Source organism: Cydia fagiglandana, chromosome 17, assembly GCF_963556715.1.
Source record: "Cydia fagiglandana chromosome 17, ilCydFagi1.1, whole genome shotgun sequence".
Classification (NCBI taxonomy): domain Eukaryota; kingdom Metazoa; phylum Arthropoda; class Insecta; order Lepidoptera; family Tortricidae; genus Cydia; species Cydia fagiglandana.
Window position 1 is genome coordinate 9,897,236 of NC_085948.1, and position 20,299 is coordinate 9,917,534.

A 20,299-nucleotide genomic window follows, 5' to 3' on the forward strand; every position below is an offset into this window, starting at 1 on the left:
GCACCTGGATAAATGGAAAACCTCAATAATTGCAACCAAAAGTCCGGTCCCGGTCCCTTGAGACCAAAAGGCCTCTATAATTGAAATTTTGGAGCCTCTATAATTGCAATCTAGATTTTAGTGCTTTTCGTAACTTTGCCTCTGTAATTGACCACATCACAACTTAAGACCTCTATAATTGACACTGTTCTAAAAAAATCCGTTATTTTTGCTCTTGTTTTTACCTCTATTATTGAAACGAGTCTTACTTATTACCTCTGTAATTGAAATAATGTAGTTGTAGACAGCAGAAACAATATTTTAATAGCAATGATCATTTTATTTATATCCCCACCCAGAATTCAATTTATTTATTGGGTATCTATCACAGCCTGTAGTAGGTGAAATAGTTTTGATCAATAAAAAACAAAGTATGCTTTTTACATTTTGATAAAACTTTCTTCTACAATTCAAGCGTATTTATAAACCCAAATGATAAGAAAATAAAGTGGTAATTAATGTAGTGTAAAAGTGCAAGTATAGACCAGAAACCCAGAACGTAAGCGTGTAAATCTACTTTCAATGGTTATTTGCACCTCCATAAAAGAAATTTGTCAGAACGCAACCTCTATTAATGAAAACCTCTATAATTGACACAACGATTTTTTGAACCTCGTTAATTGACACGACCTGCTTAAATGAAAAACCTGGTTAATTGACAAAAACTGGCCGGTCCCTTGAGATTGCAATTATCCAGGTTCCACTGTATACGAGTACATATTTGAAGTCGCGCAAGATGTATGGAGTCTCGCGCGAGAACGCACCTCATGATAGCGTCAAATATGAATGAAGTAGTTCGTTTAACTTACTTAGCTTAACGTTAGTAAAGCAAAGTGACATTGGCTATTGTGTCGATAAACACTGTTGTTTCTACGTCTACAAACCCTGAAAACGTTCCAAGTATTATTACAATCTTTCATTGTTTATTTTTATTATAGAAAAGTCCCGGTAAATTATTAAAATTCCAATATAGGTAATAAGGCAAAATCCTGCCATCTGATAACCCTGCGTCAAACTATGTTTGTGACCCAAAACTGCCGCGGGGAATTTCGTCCACGTCAAAAGGAGTGTAACAGACTCGAACGTGCCGCTTTCTCCGTGGCACGTCTATTTCAGGGTGGCATAATTTTTTAATTATATCAGCAACACAGGTTGTCGACGGCTGCTGAAATACATTGTTAGCGGGATGACGTCACGGTTCCTCGTTTGTGTAATGTAGGTAGTTATCAAATACATTATCTAAGGTAGAAATTGAACGACGCAGCTCTAAATGGATTTAAGGCCGAACCACACGAGATGTTATTCAGAACGGCTCAACCTCACTGCGAAGATTATTTTCGTGTATGAGTGACACGGCATGAGTTTGTTTATACGTTATTTGTAATTTATGGTAAAGGAGCCGTAACTGTGCTGCATACTACCTTAGTGTTTTCGGTGTTAATAATTATCTGCCTAGCAGACACCAACTTAGGCTAAAATAACTGAAATCTACAATCATTAAATCAATTAAACTGTTTCAAATGTTTGCCATACAAAATCCAAAAAGATGGAAATTGCTATCTTTTAAATTACTCTAGCTAATGAACACATGCAACTTTTTAAAAACGCTGTTGACCTTGCCAATTTAATAGGCTGCAAAAAGCAAACAAAGGCCTGATAAATTTAACAGGTCGTGCATTATAAAAGTTGCCCACACGGGCGCCCCTGAAAATGGCCGCAATGTCGATTTCACGCTCAGCTGGACTACAGAGAGTTTCCTCTCGATTGGTTCGGTGATCGATTACGTCGAAGCCTGTGTTTCAGGGCTGCCAGATCGTATAATAGGCTACGAAATTCGTATAATGAAATTATTTTCGTATACATGTCGTATAGTTGGTCAATCGGTATAATTGGATACGAAAAAAAACACCGATGTTAAACTACTGTCAATGCTTCAAAAAACCGGGCAAGTGCGAGTCGGACTCGCGCACGAAGGGTTCCGTACCATAATGCAAAAAAAGAAACAAAAAAAAGCAAAAAAAAAACTACTGTTACACGATTACTGTTACTGTTATACGATTTAATGGAACGGCAACTACTTAAATACACGTCAACGCGGGCTATAACCGCGAAAAACCAAGTGCGCAAATTGCGGGCATCTTTCTCTGTCACTATTATTACGCTGTCATTGGAGTAAAAGAGAAATATCCCCGCAATTTGGGGGCTTACCGCAAAAACCGAAATTCACCAGTTATTAAAAAATCGATTTAAAATTATAGTTTTTTTTTGTACTCGTATAATGCAATCGAATTTCGTATAATTGCGGCCACAGGATCGCATAATCAAGATTTATGTACTGGCAGCCCTGCTGTGTTTACGGGTACCGGCAACGTCACATATAGCTACATATCGCTGGCCCAATATTACAGGGTTCTATGTTTTACTTTTATCGAGCTGAAATTTGAACATTGTCAAATTTCAACTATTACAAGCTTTTATTTAGTTTCACCCGACCGTTGTCTGTCTGTCTGTCTGTGTGTAATCAAATCTTGCAAGTTAAATTTGATGCACTTCCCGGTTTCCGATTGAGCTGAAATTTTGCATACATGTATAAATCGGATGACAATGCAATATTATGGTACCATCGAGCTGATCTGATGATGGAGACAGGAGGTGGCCATAGGAACTCTGTGATGAAACAATGCAAGTGTTAGGGGTTTTTAGAAATGTCTCGATGAGTATTAGTTGTCTGTCGTAAGAAAAGTACAGTCAGCGATAAAAGCTTGTACCAAAAATGAAATTTTTTCCAAAAACTTATTTTGGAAATATAACATTGAACTTTGTAATATTGTGCCAGCGATATGGGACGGGTAACGTGCGTTTTTACAGCGTAATAGACTTAAACAAATCATTGCAGACAATTTCAATCAAAAAACCTGAACCAACGAAGGGGCATAGCTATGGTAAAAATACATCAAATTGTATAGGTACAAATATTTCCCATTATGTCAATATCCAGAGAGGAAAAAGGGGACTATGTCTGTATGGAGAAGCGGTTATCCACTATCCTCTTAAGTGCTAAAGCATCGTTTCGTAATTGGCACATAGGTAATTACTACAGTTAAAGTATAATTAGTAGGTACATCTACTAATTATATTTGTAAAAAGATTATATTTACTATTACTTAAGGGAAATTATGATTAACTTCCGGTGCGTACTCATGTCAAAACACTGTTGTTTTGACATTTCCTTAATACGTTTACAACGTAATGCGACGCTGACTGTACGCATAATACATACAATACGACATATATCGCGTGCTGAGCCTCTATCAATTTTTAGGGTTCCGTACCCAAAGGGTAAAAACGGGATCCTATTACTAAGACTCCGCTGTCCGTCCGTCTATTTGTTCGTCTCTGTCACCAGGCTGTATCCCAAGAACCGTGATAGCTAGACAGTTGAAATTTTCACAGTGATGTATTTCTGTTGCCGCTATAACAACAAATACTAAAAAGCACGGAACTCTCGGTAACGTCTTTATCAGATGCCTCGTTATACTTACATTACGTATGTATTTAATAGTAGTTTATGTGACTGCTACATAATGAGAGGCATTAAAATACGAGTGTGGGTTTAAGAAACGAACGTTAGTGAGTTTCTTAATAGGATCACACGAGTGTTTTAATGCCTAATTATGTACAGTTACATACACTACTTTATCTAAACACATACTTAAAACTAACTAAAAGATAAACTGTACGTCAAATGGCGGTGAATGAAAACTTTTTTCACGCATGTCACACATCCGTAGTTTTTTGAAATTCGTAAACAAAAGAATGAAGTCCCTATTCTCATGTCACTCGAGATCAAATATCGTGCGGTTTGTATTTAAAAAACATACTGAATTGACGTTTCGTATCGATAACTGTTTTAATATCTATGGATACTAGAATAGAGACCTACTTGAGTTTTGACTGCTGTTCCAAATTTAAACTCATAACCTACAAAAATCTATAACGTTATGTACATTAAAGTACAAGTTTTCCTACTACCACAGATAAGAAAGTTCTCATAGTAAAATTGGTTGTAATAAAGCTTGTCATTTCCTACGGTTTCTGAACGCATTATAGAGCACTAATGACATGTGTGTAGATAAAGATTTTAAAGGGTCGCGGCAACAGGTGACATAATGGACCGGTAAACTGAATCAGTTCAGTGTAACGTTAAACACAGGTTTAACTTGCTCGTAGGTTCCGCTTGACAAAAACGTCGTAAAAGAGTCTTTATATGAATGAATCGGCTCGATTCGGGAAATGATTTCGAAAATAACTAGATACGATATAGTAAAGATATGTGACGTCCCATGGGTAAAGGTACCTTATGGTGGTTGGCGCTTACGCTATTATTAACACCGCTCCAATATTATTGCGGCGCTATGCGACGTAAGCGCCAGCCGCCATAGGTACCTTTTGCGTGGAACGTCACATATCTTTACTATTTCGTATCTAGTGAATCTCTAATTCATTTCCCGAATCGAGCCGAATATTCTTGGAACCTTTTGATTCGGTAAGGAAGTCTGCAAAATGGCTGATCCGCACGTGGTTTACATGCAAAGTATATACAATTTCGCTTCTTATCCCATTGCAATAAGAGCTAAGACTGTAAACATGTATCTGTACTGTTTTATATAGGTATATTTAATTCACCAGCCGTGAAGTGACATTAAATGGGTTCGCGTTAATGTAATTTAATCAATTAAGCTGACGTGCGTTTGTATTAAGAAATATGGTTTATTATAGGCATTTTGATCAATCAATTTTGGTAGATTGTGTGGAGGTACGATTTGAAAACCCCGTCTATGAAGGAATCTTACAGCGCTTTATCGTTTTCTAACTATAAAAAAGTTAAAAAACTACGAAACGAATGAAAGAAAAATACAAAAACATTATCTAGGTATTTAGACACACCAATTATTAGCACAATTATCAATATTTCCTAAATTATATCACACCGTTATCTACCTAACACAATATTATCACACCTTTATCTTCACTAAATAATGTCGCAGACTAGACAGCTCATTGAGCCATGAATAATTAGAATAACTTATTATTCATGACTTGAAGAGCCGTAAGCCAGAGTTCATTTCAAAGACTTGAATTATTTAATACTCATTCAAGAATCTAATTACTCTTGACTGTTTACCCTCTATTAAACACATATAAGTACCGTACGTTTTCACATATGTACAATGTAATCGTTAGAAAAATCATTGAAAGTAAAATGTTTCACGTTAGATAGGTAGGTATGTGCCTAAGTAAGGACTTTTGAAAAGTACGAATTTACAATACTTATACAGAACAAAAAAATAAAGCTGGATTATGAAGAAATTTGTAGTAACTCCTCACTCACTCACTCTGGAATAAACTCCCGATAAGTTCACAGTTATTAATAAAATAAATAAATCCATTAGTTACGCAATATGCTGTCTTCGTCGAAAGCTGAACTAAATATAGAACAAAATGCACCAACGGCGTCGCTACTTAATATTACGGGATCCAATCTATTCACGAAACAAACACACCACGTGGAGATCTCATCTCGACAACATGTCGACATATAACATGTATCATTTAAGTTACCACTAATCTAACAAATAAAACTTTTTCTTTACAGTAAACATACTCATTCGAATTCTGATTTTAGGTATTCTACTAACGAATCTAAAAAAGAAAATTACGAATTAAAATAAGCTTCATAGACTCTAGGTGAATATAAATTATTTTTTTAACAATACCGAATTAGATTACAATTTCTAAAAATATTTTTCTGTGACCTCCAGCGGTTTGCCCCCAAGCAAAGCTTTCATACATTCCTCGACACACTAAGTGACAAACGACTGTAACTGGATCATTTAAAAGGCGGTGCAAAAATTATGATAAAAAAATCTTTTCATGCCTACAAACCGAGTTATGTTATCTTTCACATTGTTACGTGAGTGTGGTGGTCTGTTATTGTGTTGTGACGCACGGATTCTCATGATAGATACCTTTACATGACACAAAGGTCATAAGTCTCTATACAGCCCAAAATATATAAGCCCAAACTACGGTTTCCCTTGGAAATGAGAAATTAAGTACTCACGTCAATTAAAATACAATCTGCCCTTTCACTGTTTACGTAATTTGATAAAACCAGAGCAAACTTCTCAAAAATTCAACAGCTTTTATTGCTTGTAATTTTAATTTCCGAAAATCGTCTGTCAAGTTTCGCAGAAATGTGACGTAATAACTGTAACAAGGGCAAGTGGGACATAAAAAAGTCTCATTCGATATATAATGTCTTGATTGATAAAGGTACGCTTCGTATAAGTGTGTTAGTTTCCGGAAAATAACCTACTTACAGAAGGTATCCAATTTCGTCCCGTACCCGTATGGGTACCGAAATCCCAGTAAAATGTCAAAACATGGAATTTCGGTTATCCGAGAACATTACCTGCAATGGAGCCCGTGACCAAACGTCGAATTAAAGGCATGCATTATTTTAACAGGTGATCGACCCATTCGCATCATATTATTCGGTTTGTGTTCATTATATCAGTCGTTAGATCATAACACCGTGATGCATAATGATAGCTACAAATCCGCAAACTATGTGCATATCAATCTTATTACACCCCGCGACGTTGAAACGGCTTTAAAGAAACTTAAAGCTCAAAGCTCAGTTGGACCGGATAATATTCCACCTTATATACTAAAAGGATGTAAAAATCACTTACTACAGCCAATACTGTACATTTTTAATTTATCGATTGCGACTGGTGTGTATCCTAAACGGTGGAAGCTCTCTCGAGTAACTCCAATTCCTAAATCTAGTGACACGTCAAGTGTAGAAAACTACCGGCCTATAGCCATACTATCATCATTAGCGAAGCTGTTTGAATCGGTCCTGAAGGCATTGATTTCTCCCCAGCTAAAACCATTCCTTTGTGACGCACAGCACGGCTTTAGGTCGAAACGATCAGTGGACACCAACCTTTTGACGGCTTCCAATATAATTTCAGAACACTTAGATAGAGGGACACAGGTTGATGTCCTCTATTTTGACTTCAAGAAAGCCTTTGATCAAGTCGATAATGACATTTTACTTGGAAAGTTGTGTACCATAGGTTTTTCACCTCGATTGTTAAAATTGTTTGCCAGTTACATGCGCGGCAGGCAACAATTCGTAAAACATGGTTGTTTTGTTTCTTCCACGTACTCTACGCAATCCGGAGTCAGTCAAGGATCTATTCTTGGCCCTCTGCTATTTGGCATCATGATCAATGATATCGAGTCAGTTTTAAAACAGAATACTACGTGCCTTCTGTACGCTGACGACTTAAAGCTCATGCATGGTGTCAAACAAATGGCGGATTGTGATGCGATGCAAAGAGACATCAATGCGGTATTGCAATGGAGTATTTCGAATAAACTGCAATTCAACGTATCCAAATGTTGTGCGATGTCCTTCACTCGCTCCCCAAAGCCTTTGATTGCACAGTATGTACTTGGATCAGAAGTCATAGCCCGCGTAACAACTGTCAAAGACCTGGGTGTTACCTTTGATGTCTCTCTTACCTTTCATGAACACATAAAAGGATTAGCTGCCGACTGTTACAAGCGACTTGGTTTCGTTATCAGAAATGCGCGCGAATTTAATGATCCTAGAGCTATCAAACTGCTCTACACGGCTCTTGTGAGAAGTAAGCTTGAAGCTGCAAGTATTGTTTGGAACCCAGCTGAAAGCACATACGCCCTCCTCGTAGAAAAAGTACAAAAAACATTCCTTAGGTTCTTATATAAAAAGCTGTATACTTATTATCCATTTTTATATCCGACGAAGTATTTATTAGGATCTCTAGGTTTTAACTAGGGATGTACCGACTAGTCGCCGACTAGTCGGGAAAGCCGACTATCCGGCCACATTTGTAGTCGGCGATTAGTCGGCGACTAGTCGGCAAAAATGGCCGATTAGTCGGCACTTTATTAGTGAAAGAAAAACAGAAAAAAAGAAACCAACAGTCAATATTTACCATATGTTTTATATCTATTTTACCAAAATGCCTATTCAGGGTGTGAAAACTTTTGTTCATAGAATTGACCGTTTGATCGTTATCGTATGGTGGTGGGCTTCAATTTTCCTCTACAGGTCGTTCTCAACTGATTCTCGTGTAATTTCATGGCCAAGTTCTTTACTTAAAGGATTTTATTATAATTCAGTTTTTGTTTTTTTTTTTATGTGGAGCCATGGGGAATATTAATGTTATTGCAAAATTTAGAGACTTATAAACATGACACGATGCTTGTAAAGACGCTGACCACAAGGGATAGGTTCTTAACTAGCGACTACGTACGAGAAATAGAGCCTTGGAAATACTTCCTACAAGTTGTACCTACTAACGGTCTGCTCAGGATCGCGAAATAAAAGAAAGACAGAAATTGAACGAGGATTCTTGTGATAGGTCTTTGAACCTGTACATAGAGAACACCTTTTAGCCAAGCTAATATATGAATAGCGCAACCAAAAGAGCAAAACCATTGTTTTTCACCTGAACTTATACGAAACTAATGATCTGGCCGACTAGCCGACTAGTCGGCCGACTAATCGGCCATTCGAGTGCCGATTAGTCGGCTAGTCGGCTAGTCGGCCAAATCAATAGTCGGTACATCACTAGTTTTAACTCCTTAGCAGTAAGGCGGAATAACAATCTCCTAGTGACAGCATGCGGTATTTTACGCGGCGATACAGACTGTCCCGAGCTGATAGGAAGAGTTGTTAGACTCGCTGTGCCATTTGTGCCCAAAAATATCCTTAGACCGCGAAGTCACAACCTTTTGGCAGTACCAATTACACGCACTGTAGCACATAATAAAAACTTTTTACAAAAAAAAGAAAACCGACTTCAAAAAGGATGAAATAAAATATTATCCTTTTTAAGTCTATGCGTTACTAACTGATATGTTTGAAGTCGGTGCCAAGCCAACTTTTGAAGCATACCATGATTTTGGTGCGATTCGATAAGGCTGTACGTTAGATTGCCTTACACGACGACAATGAACGTACTTTCTGTAGGTACAGTCGACGTTAAAAATATGTTTACACTTTTCGTCTTATTACAAAGGAGTAAGGTGAAAAAGTGTAAACATATATTTGACGTCGACTGTACCTAAGAACACACCTCAGAACACACGATCAAACCTTCTTGGCACAGTCCGTACCATGTTTGTCGGCACGCAAGCGTGGGATTGGGACTGAAGTTATTTCCCGTCCCTTATTCAGAGGACTACATTTCAAAATATAAAACAATTCAAGGAATTTACTTTCTTGCCAAATTTCACCTAAAGCGGTTCAGTTGTTTAGCCATGAAAAGGCGACAAAGAGGCAGACAGAATTACTTACACATTTATAATAGTTATTAGTACAGTTCTAATGGGATTTATAGTCATAAAGCTGATTATTTTTGACGGGTATTATTACTACTTGGCTTGGCACCGACTTCAAACATATCAGTTAGTAACGCATAGACTTAAAAAGGATAATATTTTATTTCATCCTTTTTGAAGTCGGTTTTCTTTTTTTTGTAAAAAGTTTTTATTTTTCCATTTTTAGTTTTAACGCATTGTTAAGAGCGCGACGCATGAATGAAAAACAACATCATGATTAACACTAAATTCGTGTACTTACCTACTTTAATAAATATGTAATCAGGAATTTTCTCGGGCCTGTCTGGGAAATTATAATTCCTGTCACTTCACTAAATCCATCCTCCGCCCCGCCACTGACCCAATCCCTCAACCCCCCCCCCCCGATCACTCTACCTCTCAGCGCATCAACCCCTGATTCATGTACCAGTCGGCCCTGAACCAGCAGCCCATCAACCACCATTACCCGACCCCTTAATCCCCGGCCCCTTAACTCCTAACCCTAACCCCCGATCAGAAGCCTTACCAGCTTACAAAGAGTGTGACATTGATTTATTCGCTAGCGTGTGTGTACTTACTTTCTTTGCATCTCGCTCGTACTGGCATATTAGTGCGAGCGAGATGCATAAAAAGTAAGTTACGAAGACGTTAGCGTTACTATATGTCAATGTCAAACTCGTGGTAAGGCTACACTTGCACTACATCAAATTGGCGGTGTTCGGAAGCAAATGCTCAAGTTACTTTAGAAAACACCGAAGTCACTTTACACGTGCCTTTAAAAATGAGGAGTTCCCTCAATTCCTCATGGATTCCATCATCAGACCAGAACCAAAAATAATACGGAAACACCTCGGAGGCAACTCCTTCCAAACAAAAAAAGAATTACTCAAATCGGATCACAGGTGCCGGAGTAATCGCTGAACATACTACATTTAAAAAATCATCATCATTATCATCAAAACAATCATCATCATCAGGTCTACTTCATCAAAATGGTGGTTTTCGGAAGAAAATGCTCGAGTTGCTTAAGTAAACACCCAAATCGCCATGCATGTGCCTTTAAAAATTGAGGAGGTCCCTCAATTCCTCATGGATCCCATCATCAGAACAGAACCAAATTAAAATGAGACCAACTCGGAGGTAGCTCCTTTCAAACAAAAAAAGAATTACTCAAATCGGACTACGGGTCTCGGAGTAATCGGTGAACGTACATAGAAAAAAAAAAAATAGCCACAACCGAATACAGAACCTCCTCCTTCTATGAAATGGAAGTCGGTTAAAAACTCACCAGCTGTGCGGGCTCTAAGGCTGTTGAACTCGCTTCTGTCATGGGCACCAGAATGCGATATGTTTGTAAGTCGATGGATGGTTGTGTGTCAGGTGTGTCTGCGGTACTGTGAGATGATGGACGTAAGTTGATTGTGATCTGATTTTCCTAAATTGTGTAAATACATTATGTATTCTGTAATTTGATGTGTACAGTGATTTGGTTTCGACTGTAATGCTGTATATTATGTTTTCAAATAAATAAAAATAAAAAAATAAAATAAATAATTATCGTGATAAATACAACAAGTAAAATTATTTTCAGCTTGCCGTCTCAGCAACGTTTTTTTGCTAGACGAGCCGCGCTCTATAATGACTAATAATGAGTTACCTGCTTTTTTTGTAGGTACCCTATAAAAACAACGCTTTACACGACAGCTGTAAATCATATAAAAACAGCAGATGAAGTTACTTATAGGGCCACAGTGACCGACGCCCGTCCTAAGCGCACGCGCCTTCTTCTGTATTGCCACATGCCGCTTAAAAAAATATATAGTCTGTACAAAGTCATGAAAAAAATAATTAAATCGATAGTCTAATATTCTATCACTTCCAAGAACTCTGATGTATCTGTACTACTTTTTATTTTTAGGTACTATGTTTAAACAACATATTTATTACCTTTCGACTTTTCGAGTAGAGGAGCATTCCACGGGCTGTCCCGTACAAACGCATTTTACTTCCTGTGTTGCGACTTTTTTCTCGGCATTTAAAGCAGGTGATTATTTTTCTGTGCATATTTTTGACCATTTATCATAGAAAAGGAAACTCGTATACCTTTAAATCTTCAGAAACTTCGCGTTTGTACGGGACAACGGTAGACAATTTCATGGAATGCTCCTAGAGTAGAACAACAACTTTAATAGGTTAACATGTGAATTCGTTGGTGTAAATTTAAATACATACATACAAGACTACAAACGAAATGCAAGCAAAATGATGATGATGATGGTGTTATGATTACTAACTTTTCAAAAAAATACAATCCCAATCTTCAATTGCTTCGATTTTTAACGTAAATTACCAAATGGATAAAACAAAAAGTCAATAACAAGTCTAGAGTTTTATCATTAGTAGAGTTAGACCAATAAAAGTCTGGAGAGGTTTTGATAGCCCACGCAGTTCAAGTGTTATTTTAAACGTCACACTTCTATGAAATTGTGACGTATAAATAACACTTGCAGTCTTGCACTGCGTGGACTATCAACTCCATTTCCCTGCCATTTATTAGGCAAGAGACTTCACCAAACGTACATAAATATACATACATGGCAACACTAACATACCCAGTCGCATTTGTAGACCCTGGGGACCGGTTCCCCCGATACGTATCTGCAGAAAAGTGATCTTCGCAATACGACGGAGGCGCATAGGCTAGAGCCTGCTTTTGGTCGGTTTGGTTTTTTTAGCAATGCTACTTGCATTGCTTTCTAGCTAAAGCGGTGTAAACAACATTATAAATAAGGAATTGCTAGGTGCGCACGATTAGTGAAAACAGTTACAAAGTAGGTATATTTAATATAGTTGCCAGTACAACTTTAATACCTAATTAAAATATTACGTTTAACCCGTTTTATTATTTCTATCGTGACGTCTGTGCAACGCTAATACTTTCCTAATTTACCATCTTTATCGGTAAGTAATTGGAAAACCTTAATGGTCAGCATTAAAAATTAAAGGTTAGTATTCTGTCGATAAATATTAACGAACATAATACTTATACGGTGTTTGATAACAGCACAATGATGAAACGAAATGGCATCTCTCCAATATCAATGACGGCTGTGTTTACAAACAGTAGGTAGTAACTCTAAAAGTAGTCCATTCTACTCATATTCCCACTCTACATTCCTACTATAACTAGATTTAAAGGAGTAAGCATTAGTCGCCCATATTACATTGTAATAAAGTCTACAAAATGTCACATCTTAAGCTCCTACGTAAATCTTTCGTCCTCTCAACATGAAATTCATGGAATGCCATTCGGATTGGAACGACCAAACGAATCAATCGTTTCGAATAGTTTGGCACCGAAGATTAACGTGATGGAGCACGCGTGCCAATATTTTGAAACTCATAACTCATAAGGGCCACTTGCACCATCCCACTAACCCGGGGTTAACCGGTTAAACCTGGAGTTACCATGGTTACCAATACATTTTGACACTTGTTTAACGGTTTAACCGGTTAACCCCAGGTTAGTGGGATGGTGCAAGTGGCCCTAACTAGATGAAAAAAAACCGTTTAAAATACTATTTATTTTGCCCGGGCAATGTCAAGAGTAGAAACCTATAGACCTGCTTGTATCGGTATTAGAAAAGTCGTGAAAGAATATCTTTCATCTAAGCTCAGATAACTCAGATTACAATGTAGGTAGCTCCCTAATTCTTCAAATAACTTTTTCATACTAATTCTATCTAGATATATTAAGTTTATTGCTTATTCATATCTAGTTATCTTCACAAATTATGGACATTTCCCTATTAAATGTGACGTTCCACGGCAAAAGGTACCTTATGGCGGCTGGCCCTTACGTCGCAATAGCGCCGCAATAATATTGGAGCGGCGTTAATAATAGCGTAAGCGCCATCCGCCATAAGGTACGAGTACCTTTACTCGTGGGACGTCACAAATACTCCTTTCTTACAAAAAAGGATTGGCGTCTTTTAGATTAGGTATGTTAAGTTTTAAACGATGCGAAAAAACCGGGCAAGTGCGAGTCGGACTCGCACACGAAGGGTTCCGTACCATAAAGCAAAAAAAAAACGGAAAAAATGCAAAAAGAAAACGGTCAGGGTCACCCATCCAAGAACTGACCACGCCCGACGTTGCTTAACTTTGATCAAAAATCACGTTTGCTGTATGGGAGCCCCACTTAAATCTTTATTTTATTCTGTTTTTAGTATTTGTTGTTATAGCGGCAACAGAAATACATCATCTGTGAAAATTTCAACTGTCTAGCTATCACGGTTCGTGAGATACAGCCTGGTGACAGACAGACGGACAGACGGACGGACGGACGGACAGCGAAGTCTTAGTAATAGAGTCCCGTTTTACCCTTTGGGTACGGAACCCTAAAAATGATACAGTTTAATAAGATTCCAAAGCAGCAGCATTTTATTACAAAATGTTGGTAAATTGTACGAGTATCTGTTGCGGTGTGCTCGACTAAAAGAGTCTTTTTCGTCAGCCAGATTCTATCAACCAGCTGTCAGATATAAATTACAAAAGCAGCATTGCAAACCAGACTGAAATAATAATCTGAACCTGTATAATTATTGCCTATATTGGGCGCCTTCGTTTCATACATGACATGAGAGATAGTGATCAATCCTACCGATACGCGATAACATTACCGATATACTTTGATATTCCGTACCGGTAATACTTAGAGCCACCTTCGCGCATGCCCCTAATTGAGTGTTCGGTACAAGTCGCACGCGCACACGCTACAACGACTACCTTATACAATTTGTCGCTTGCGACATCACTTTCACTTACGGACTTAGACGAATTAAAAAGGCTTGCCATTTTTGTGATGTATGCTATAGTCGTGTACAAACAGCAACACTCCTGACTGTACATCGGTGGGCCTTATTACAAAAGGCATACGGTCCAGCGATGTATAGCTAACAGTGTGGGCGATGGTACATACCTATATATGAGGTAATTATATTAGTTGCCCATTTTGCAAACGTGTTTGTTTTTACTAAACATACGAGTACAATGTTTTTATTCGGCGTAAATGTTGTGTTTCGTATTCGTATTTAATAGTTTGATGGTGATTAATAATTACTGCGTTTTATTCATGTATTACAGATAAAAATAGCGATTTAAAAATGTATCTACTCGTAATCGCACACAACAAAATTATCTCTAGCGTTTCCGTAATATCATTGGTTGGGGATTATTTGTGATATTATTTAAATTTTATTAGTTTCATAACACATTAGCTTCGCAACGGTTAGTTGTGATAATGAAGCTTACTACACAATCATATACATACAGAATTAGATAGAGTCAAATGACTGCAGAAAATAAAAGTTCAATTAATTTTAAAAACCTAATCTTAATAAATTTGATTGACGCGATCTCAAAGTTGACTCTGGTTGACAAAGTTGATCCAGGTTACGAGTGTCATGTAGGTATGTAGTCAACATTCCTAGGTTTAAAAATCTCGTGGTTGTAGAATTTTACACAATACTAATGAGGAATCTCATTAAAACATACCTGGATAGTGTATATTATGGTTAATACCCGCCTAAGTACCCATTTACGCACTAAATGGAAATTGCCAAGACAAGTGCCATTAGCGGTCTTTACTTTCTTTCATGGTGCTTATATTAGATCTCTCTCGTAAGATTGGATTAAATAACGTATACAGATAAGTATAATGAGCTTTAAAGTTTTACTATCACACTCTCGTAAATGTAGCATTTGATATTAAACATGATCAGGAGCTTGTTCATTTGGTTCTTTTATCACTACACCATAAAAAACAAAGTTCCCTGCAGCATCTGCCTGTTTGTGTGTATGTATGTTCGCAATGAACTCGAAAACTACGGAACGGATTTTCATGCGGTTTTCACCTATCAATAGTGTAATTCTTGAGGAAGGTTTAAGTGTATACCTATTTATTAAGGTTTTGGGTAACCCATGCGAAGTCGGGGCGGGTCGCTTGTAAATTGCAAATCACTGCAAATCAGAATACATATAGTATTTTTTTTATTGAGTTAATGTGTGTAGTATAAAATATTCTAATTGTTTAAAGTTTAAAGAATCGTACTTCTCCTACGCGTGTAGATAGTGGGAATTACTTTCCCTGCCAATCGCATTATGCAGTATGTTGTAATGTAAGATAGCTCAGAGCTTTGGGTCAACGTACTCTTGGCCGATTCCATCCACCATTCGCATTCTGTTTATCTATTTCTTCTGCTCTGTTGACCTGATTACTCATATCAGTTTCATTTATTGAGTCCAGAGCTGTATATATAGTGTCTTTATAGACGTCGTTTCCTGGATCTCAGTCTGCATCGTTGCATTAGCTGTAGTGCGTGGGCGTCTTCCTCATTAGCCTTTAACTCGTAAATAGCACGTTGGTGGCAATTGCTTATTGAATCGCTTCGAAACATTGAACCGCGACGCTTGATTTGGTATGGCGTTTTATACGCCTACGTTATTCTGATAAACATATTAAACTGAATAATTTATGTATCTTAACTTACAGTTAAAGAAACAAGTGGGTAAGTTAAAAGAGATGTGAAAAAAAGTTTATTGAGTACATAAGTATTATGCCACTTTTTCAACTGTACAAATATCCAACTACCTACGCCTCACATGTCAAACAAAATCCGATGTGTCGCTTGCCTCGCTTGTGCTGCAAAGAATGCCAAATAGCTTAATATACAAACATTCACTCTATAACCAACCTTTCTTTCTTGTAAGGGTTAAAAAAAATAGAGAACCTTATATTTATCGCTTATAGTGTAATATTACATTATAGATAGAGTTACGAAGACTGACGCTTGGGCAACTTCTAATCATTCGTGCAATCGGATAATTTTGTTATTAGTAGGTACAAGATAATTAAAATATGTATGACAACATACATTCATAACTAGAGAAGTTAACCTAAGCTACCCACTTTTGGTGAAAACGATTTTTTATATATTTATCTACTTAAGCTATTTCTGTGCCTGAATGACCTACTTATTCTCCATATATGACCCATTAAGCAAAATGCCTTTTTCATATTTAAATAATTGAATATTAGTATATTATAATATATACTTGTTAATTTATATATTAGGTTGTTACAGACATTGTTGCTCATCATGAAAAGAGCAGAACTGTAATTTATATTATATATTATATTATTATTCAGTATTTACCGTGCGGGATCTAATTGAGAAAGTTGGGCTCAACCGTTATGTCACATATATGTTTCGCGCAGTGCGCCACATTCATTCAACAAAGACAACTGTATTTTTGTATTGTCCATGTATGACGAATGTTTCAGCCCATGCATCTCTGTTGGCAATCAATAAATAGTCGAACATAAGGCAGTTAGAGCCTTAACCAGGTGAAGGTCTTTAAGATAGGTACACGTTCTTCTAAGTACAGTCGCCATCAAATATATCGGAGTGGACGAGGTGGTCAAAATATCTCCACATGCATTCTAGCGACTTGACAATAGAGCGTAGTCAGATATTTGTGAGCACCTTGGCCGCTCCGTTATATCTGATGGCGACTGTACATGAACACTCTTAACAAATGAGTCGAGCGAACTGCCAATAAATAACTTAGAGAAAAACATAATAAGTAATCGTCTTTGTTGTATATTCAAATAAGAACATTAATAAGCAACTTTGTTGAAGGTATTCGTAACATTTAGATTCACGATCGTAGCCTTGTATTATTTACGCTAGGAAAGCATTTAAGTATTGTTCCGGTAGTTTCAGGTAATTAGCTCGTGTTAACCGACTGTAATTAATTCGTTTACCGGAACTGATACCGTCCTTTGACGAGGAAATGTTTCGGAGGCGGTAAAAAGTAAATTTTAATTAGTTACCATGATCTTTCGTGACGACACGAGCGGCGACCGCAAAACCGCGAGATTTCATTTCATTTAGGTCACGCGGAAAGACACATGTGGATTGTGGACATGTGCCACAACATCGAGGTTTACTCGCAACGATCTAAATTAAAAGCTTGTAAAACCTGTGCGGTTAGAATAACAACAATACGCCGGTAGCGAACAGCGCTATAAAAAAGGCACAATTCCCCGGTTCAATGACAAACGCAAACAATGCCTGACGACGGATTCGAACACGAAACCAATTGCAACTCATTATTATATTATCAATGGAGAAATCCGCAGTGTGGGCGACGTACGGTGGTACAGTGGCGAAACACCCAAGGATCGGAATTGCAATGAGCTAATATACCACACATTAAATGCACACAGACACAAGGTGTACCAGGTACACGTACCTATATATGTGTAAAACTCGTCTGTCAATCAAGTCTACTTGCAGCTTTATGCTACTAGCACCTTAATTAGTAAGTGGTACCTTTCGACTGAAACGAGAGTCCTTTCGAGAGGAAAGAACATTAAGTTACCTACTTATTCCAATAATTACCCGTCTATAGAATAAGTCTTGATTGGCTGCATAATATAAGTACGGTAAAGGTTACAACAACGGCCTTAAAAAGATACCATCAACCGTTTTCGAAATCATTTCATGAGTCAGAAACGGCTATTACCGATAATCACCAGCCCATATTATGTTTAGCCACGTTCAGCTAAATACTTTCCAGCCGATTCCACTGCGTTATTAACATTTAGGTAGGTACTGTGTATAACTCCGGCAATTTGTGACTGCCAAAATCGTATTATTGCTTGTGTCAATCAACGTTTTTAGACGCTTCTTTATTAATAAAGGAACTAGATTTTTTAGCTGCGATTTAATTGATGTTTTTGCAGTATCTCGATGACCTTATCCTAGAATCATGTCAACCGTAAATCTACCTAGTTATAACAGCTGCAGAACTTGAAGTCTTTTTTGTGGTGTTAGAAAACTTTTGCTACCTACCACACAGCGGGGCCTCATCGTAATTCAATATAATGGGAGGCGTACCCATAGGTAGTGTCAATAGACTCAATGGAGATGATTGTGCAGCTTGCGCAATTGTTCTTCCACCTAATTCAACAGAATTACATGTACTTTTTTGTTGTCTCAATAATAGGCAAATAAATATAGGTATTACGGTCACACAGGTGTTTAACTGTGTTTACAGTAGTTACATCCACCTGATTATTTTACTTGCCCGTCCCGTTTGCTTGTCCATTGGCTCGTTGGGTGGCGACATCCGGAAAATAGCGGTACACTTCTGGATGAGATTAGCTCAGGACCGGGATAAGTGGCGTACTAGGAGAGAGGCCTATGCTCAGCAGTGGGCGTTAAAGGACTCATATGATAATAATGATTTCACTTGCCCTTGCCTCAATCTAACATCATATAAACAAGAAGCAGGAAATAAAGGTAGTATTATCATAATATTCATAATAGCTTACCTGTTTCTGAGTCTTGTCAGGAAGTATAATAGAGAGTTCGAAGGAGCGGTTCTTCTTATCTCTACTGCCTGAACGCATCAGCTTAGAGGAGGAGCGCGTGATGCTCTGCGCCTTCTCCGGCAGTTTCAAGGCCACGATGGACATACTGCGCGAGAGCCTCCGGCCCAACTTGCGCGTGCGCAGCGACATGGACCCGCTCAGCCCGCGCTTGCGCTCCGGCGCCTCCTCTACATCCTCACCGTTAGCACCCGCCATGGCCCTAACAAAAAACACCAGCTAACAATTCAACAATTCACATTTCAAACAACTGTAACATCACTAGACACTTTCGCGAGAAAGTCTTCTGTCACACAGTCATCGTTTCACTAGGAGTCTAGGTACACTACCACTGTTTATTTACACATAACCACTGCGTCCTGTATCCGAAATCAGAACCTCAGATCATACGGTCGTGGAGCCGGTTTCGGGACCTCCGATGAGTTCGCATTTAGCGTTCAACTGCGACTTCCGAAACGTGAATGGAGTCGATTGTACTCAAGTGAGATTAAAGAGGGCGCGTTATCGCTTACAGTGCGGGCGAGTGCAGCGACGTCCTCACCGGCCTTCGCTGTCTGAACGACTAGACGACTCGCGGCGAGCCGGCCGGGGCGCCGCCCCCGCCGTCACTTGGTGGCCGTGCGCTAAAATCAAATTACTTATCAAAACAAAATGCATTGTCACATTCTTAGTGATGCGGCACAAACAAATAGTCGGTGATTAATCTCAACACAATAGGCTACAGAGCGCTCCCACGAAATGTCTGACTGAATCGGAGCATTAGACACGGATCGGGGACGGGGTACTTTTAACGGGATAAAGCACGACATTGTATGAAGGATTATTTGTGTCGCTTAACTTCAAACTCGGGTAAATCCATTGGACCCTCTCAGCAAATATCTACCCTATTACGTTTTCTTAATACCAAAATCGCATAATCTGACAGATGGATTTACCCGAGTTTGAAGTTAAGCGACTCATTTTACATCTACTAGTTACCTTTACAATTTTGATTATGTTCCTAGGTCATAGGCTTACAAATTAATAAGAATGAGAAATAGGTTCCAAGTAGCCTTTTCCTGCGAGATATTTGACATTTGATATGGTCTGAATTAAATTATTTAATATATTATAGGATTTTAATTTAGATTCTATTAATGATATTATACAGTATTAATCCAATGTTAGTCAAACCTATAATATATTGTTTTCAGTGTTTCCAGTAGGCCCGAGCATTTAACACTAGGCGTAAAAAAAGGCTGTTGGAACTGGAAAATTAGGCACTCTACATCCTATTGAATGAACATTGAACCTAAGAGGTAGATTTTTACGCCATTACATTGAATGGCGTTGAGTAACGCAAACCCTGTTCCATAA

General features: G+C 38.0%; 1 protein-coding gene across 1 annotated transcript in view; it reads right to left on the bottom strand.

Annotated features, from left to right (window-relative positions):
- Positions 1-19,488, bottom strand: part of LOC134672422 (uncharacterized) — a 158,759-nt gene extending 139,271 nt beyond the window's left edge. Inside the window, exon 1 of the mRNA XM_063530307.1 lies at positions 18,887-19,488. Within this exon, the coding sequence (XP_063386377.1) occupies positions 18,887-19,141 (255 nt within the window). The 5' untranslated portion in view covers positions 19,142-19,488. The remainder of the gene's footprint in view (positions 1-18,886) is intronic.
- Between the last annotated feature and the right edge of the window lie 811 nt (positions 19,489-20,299).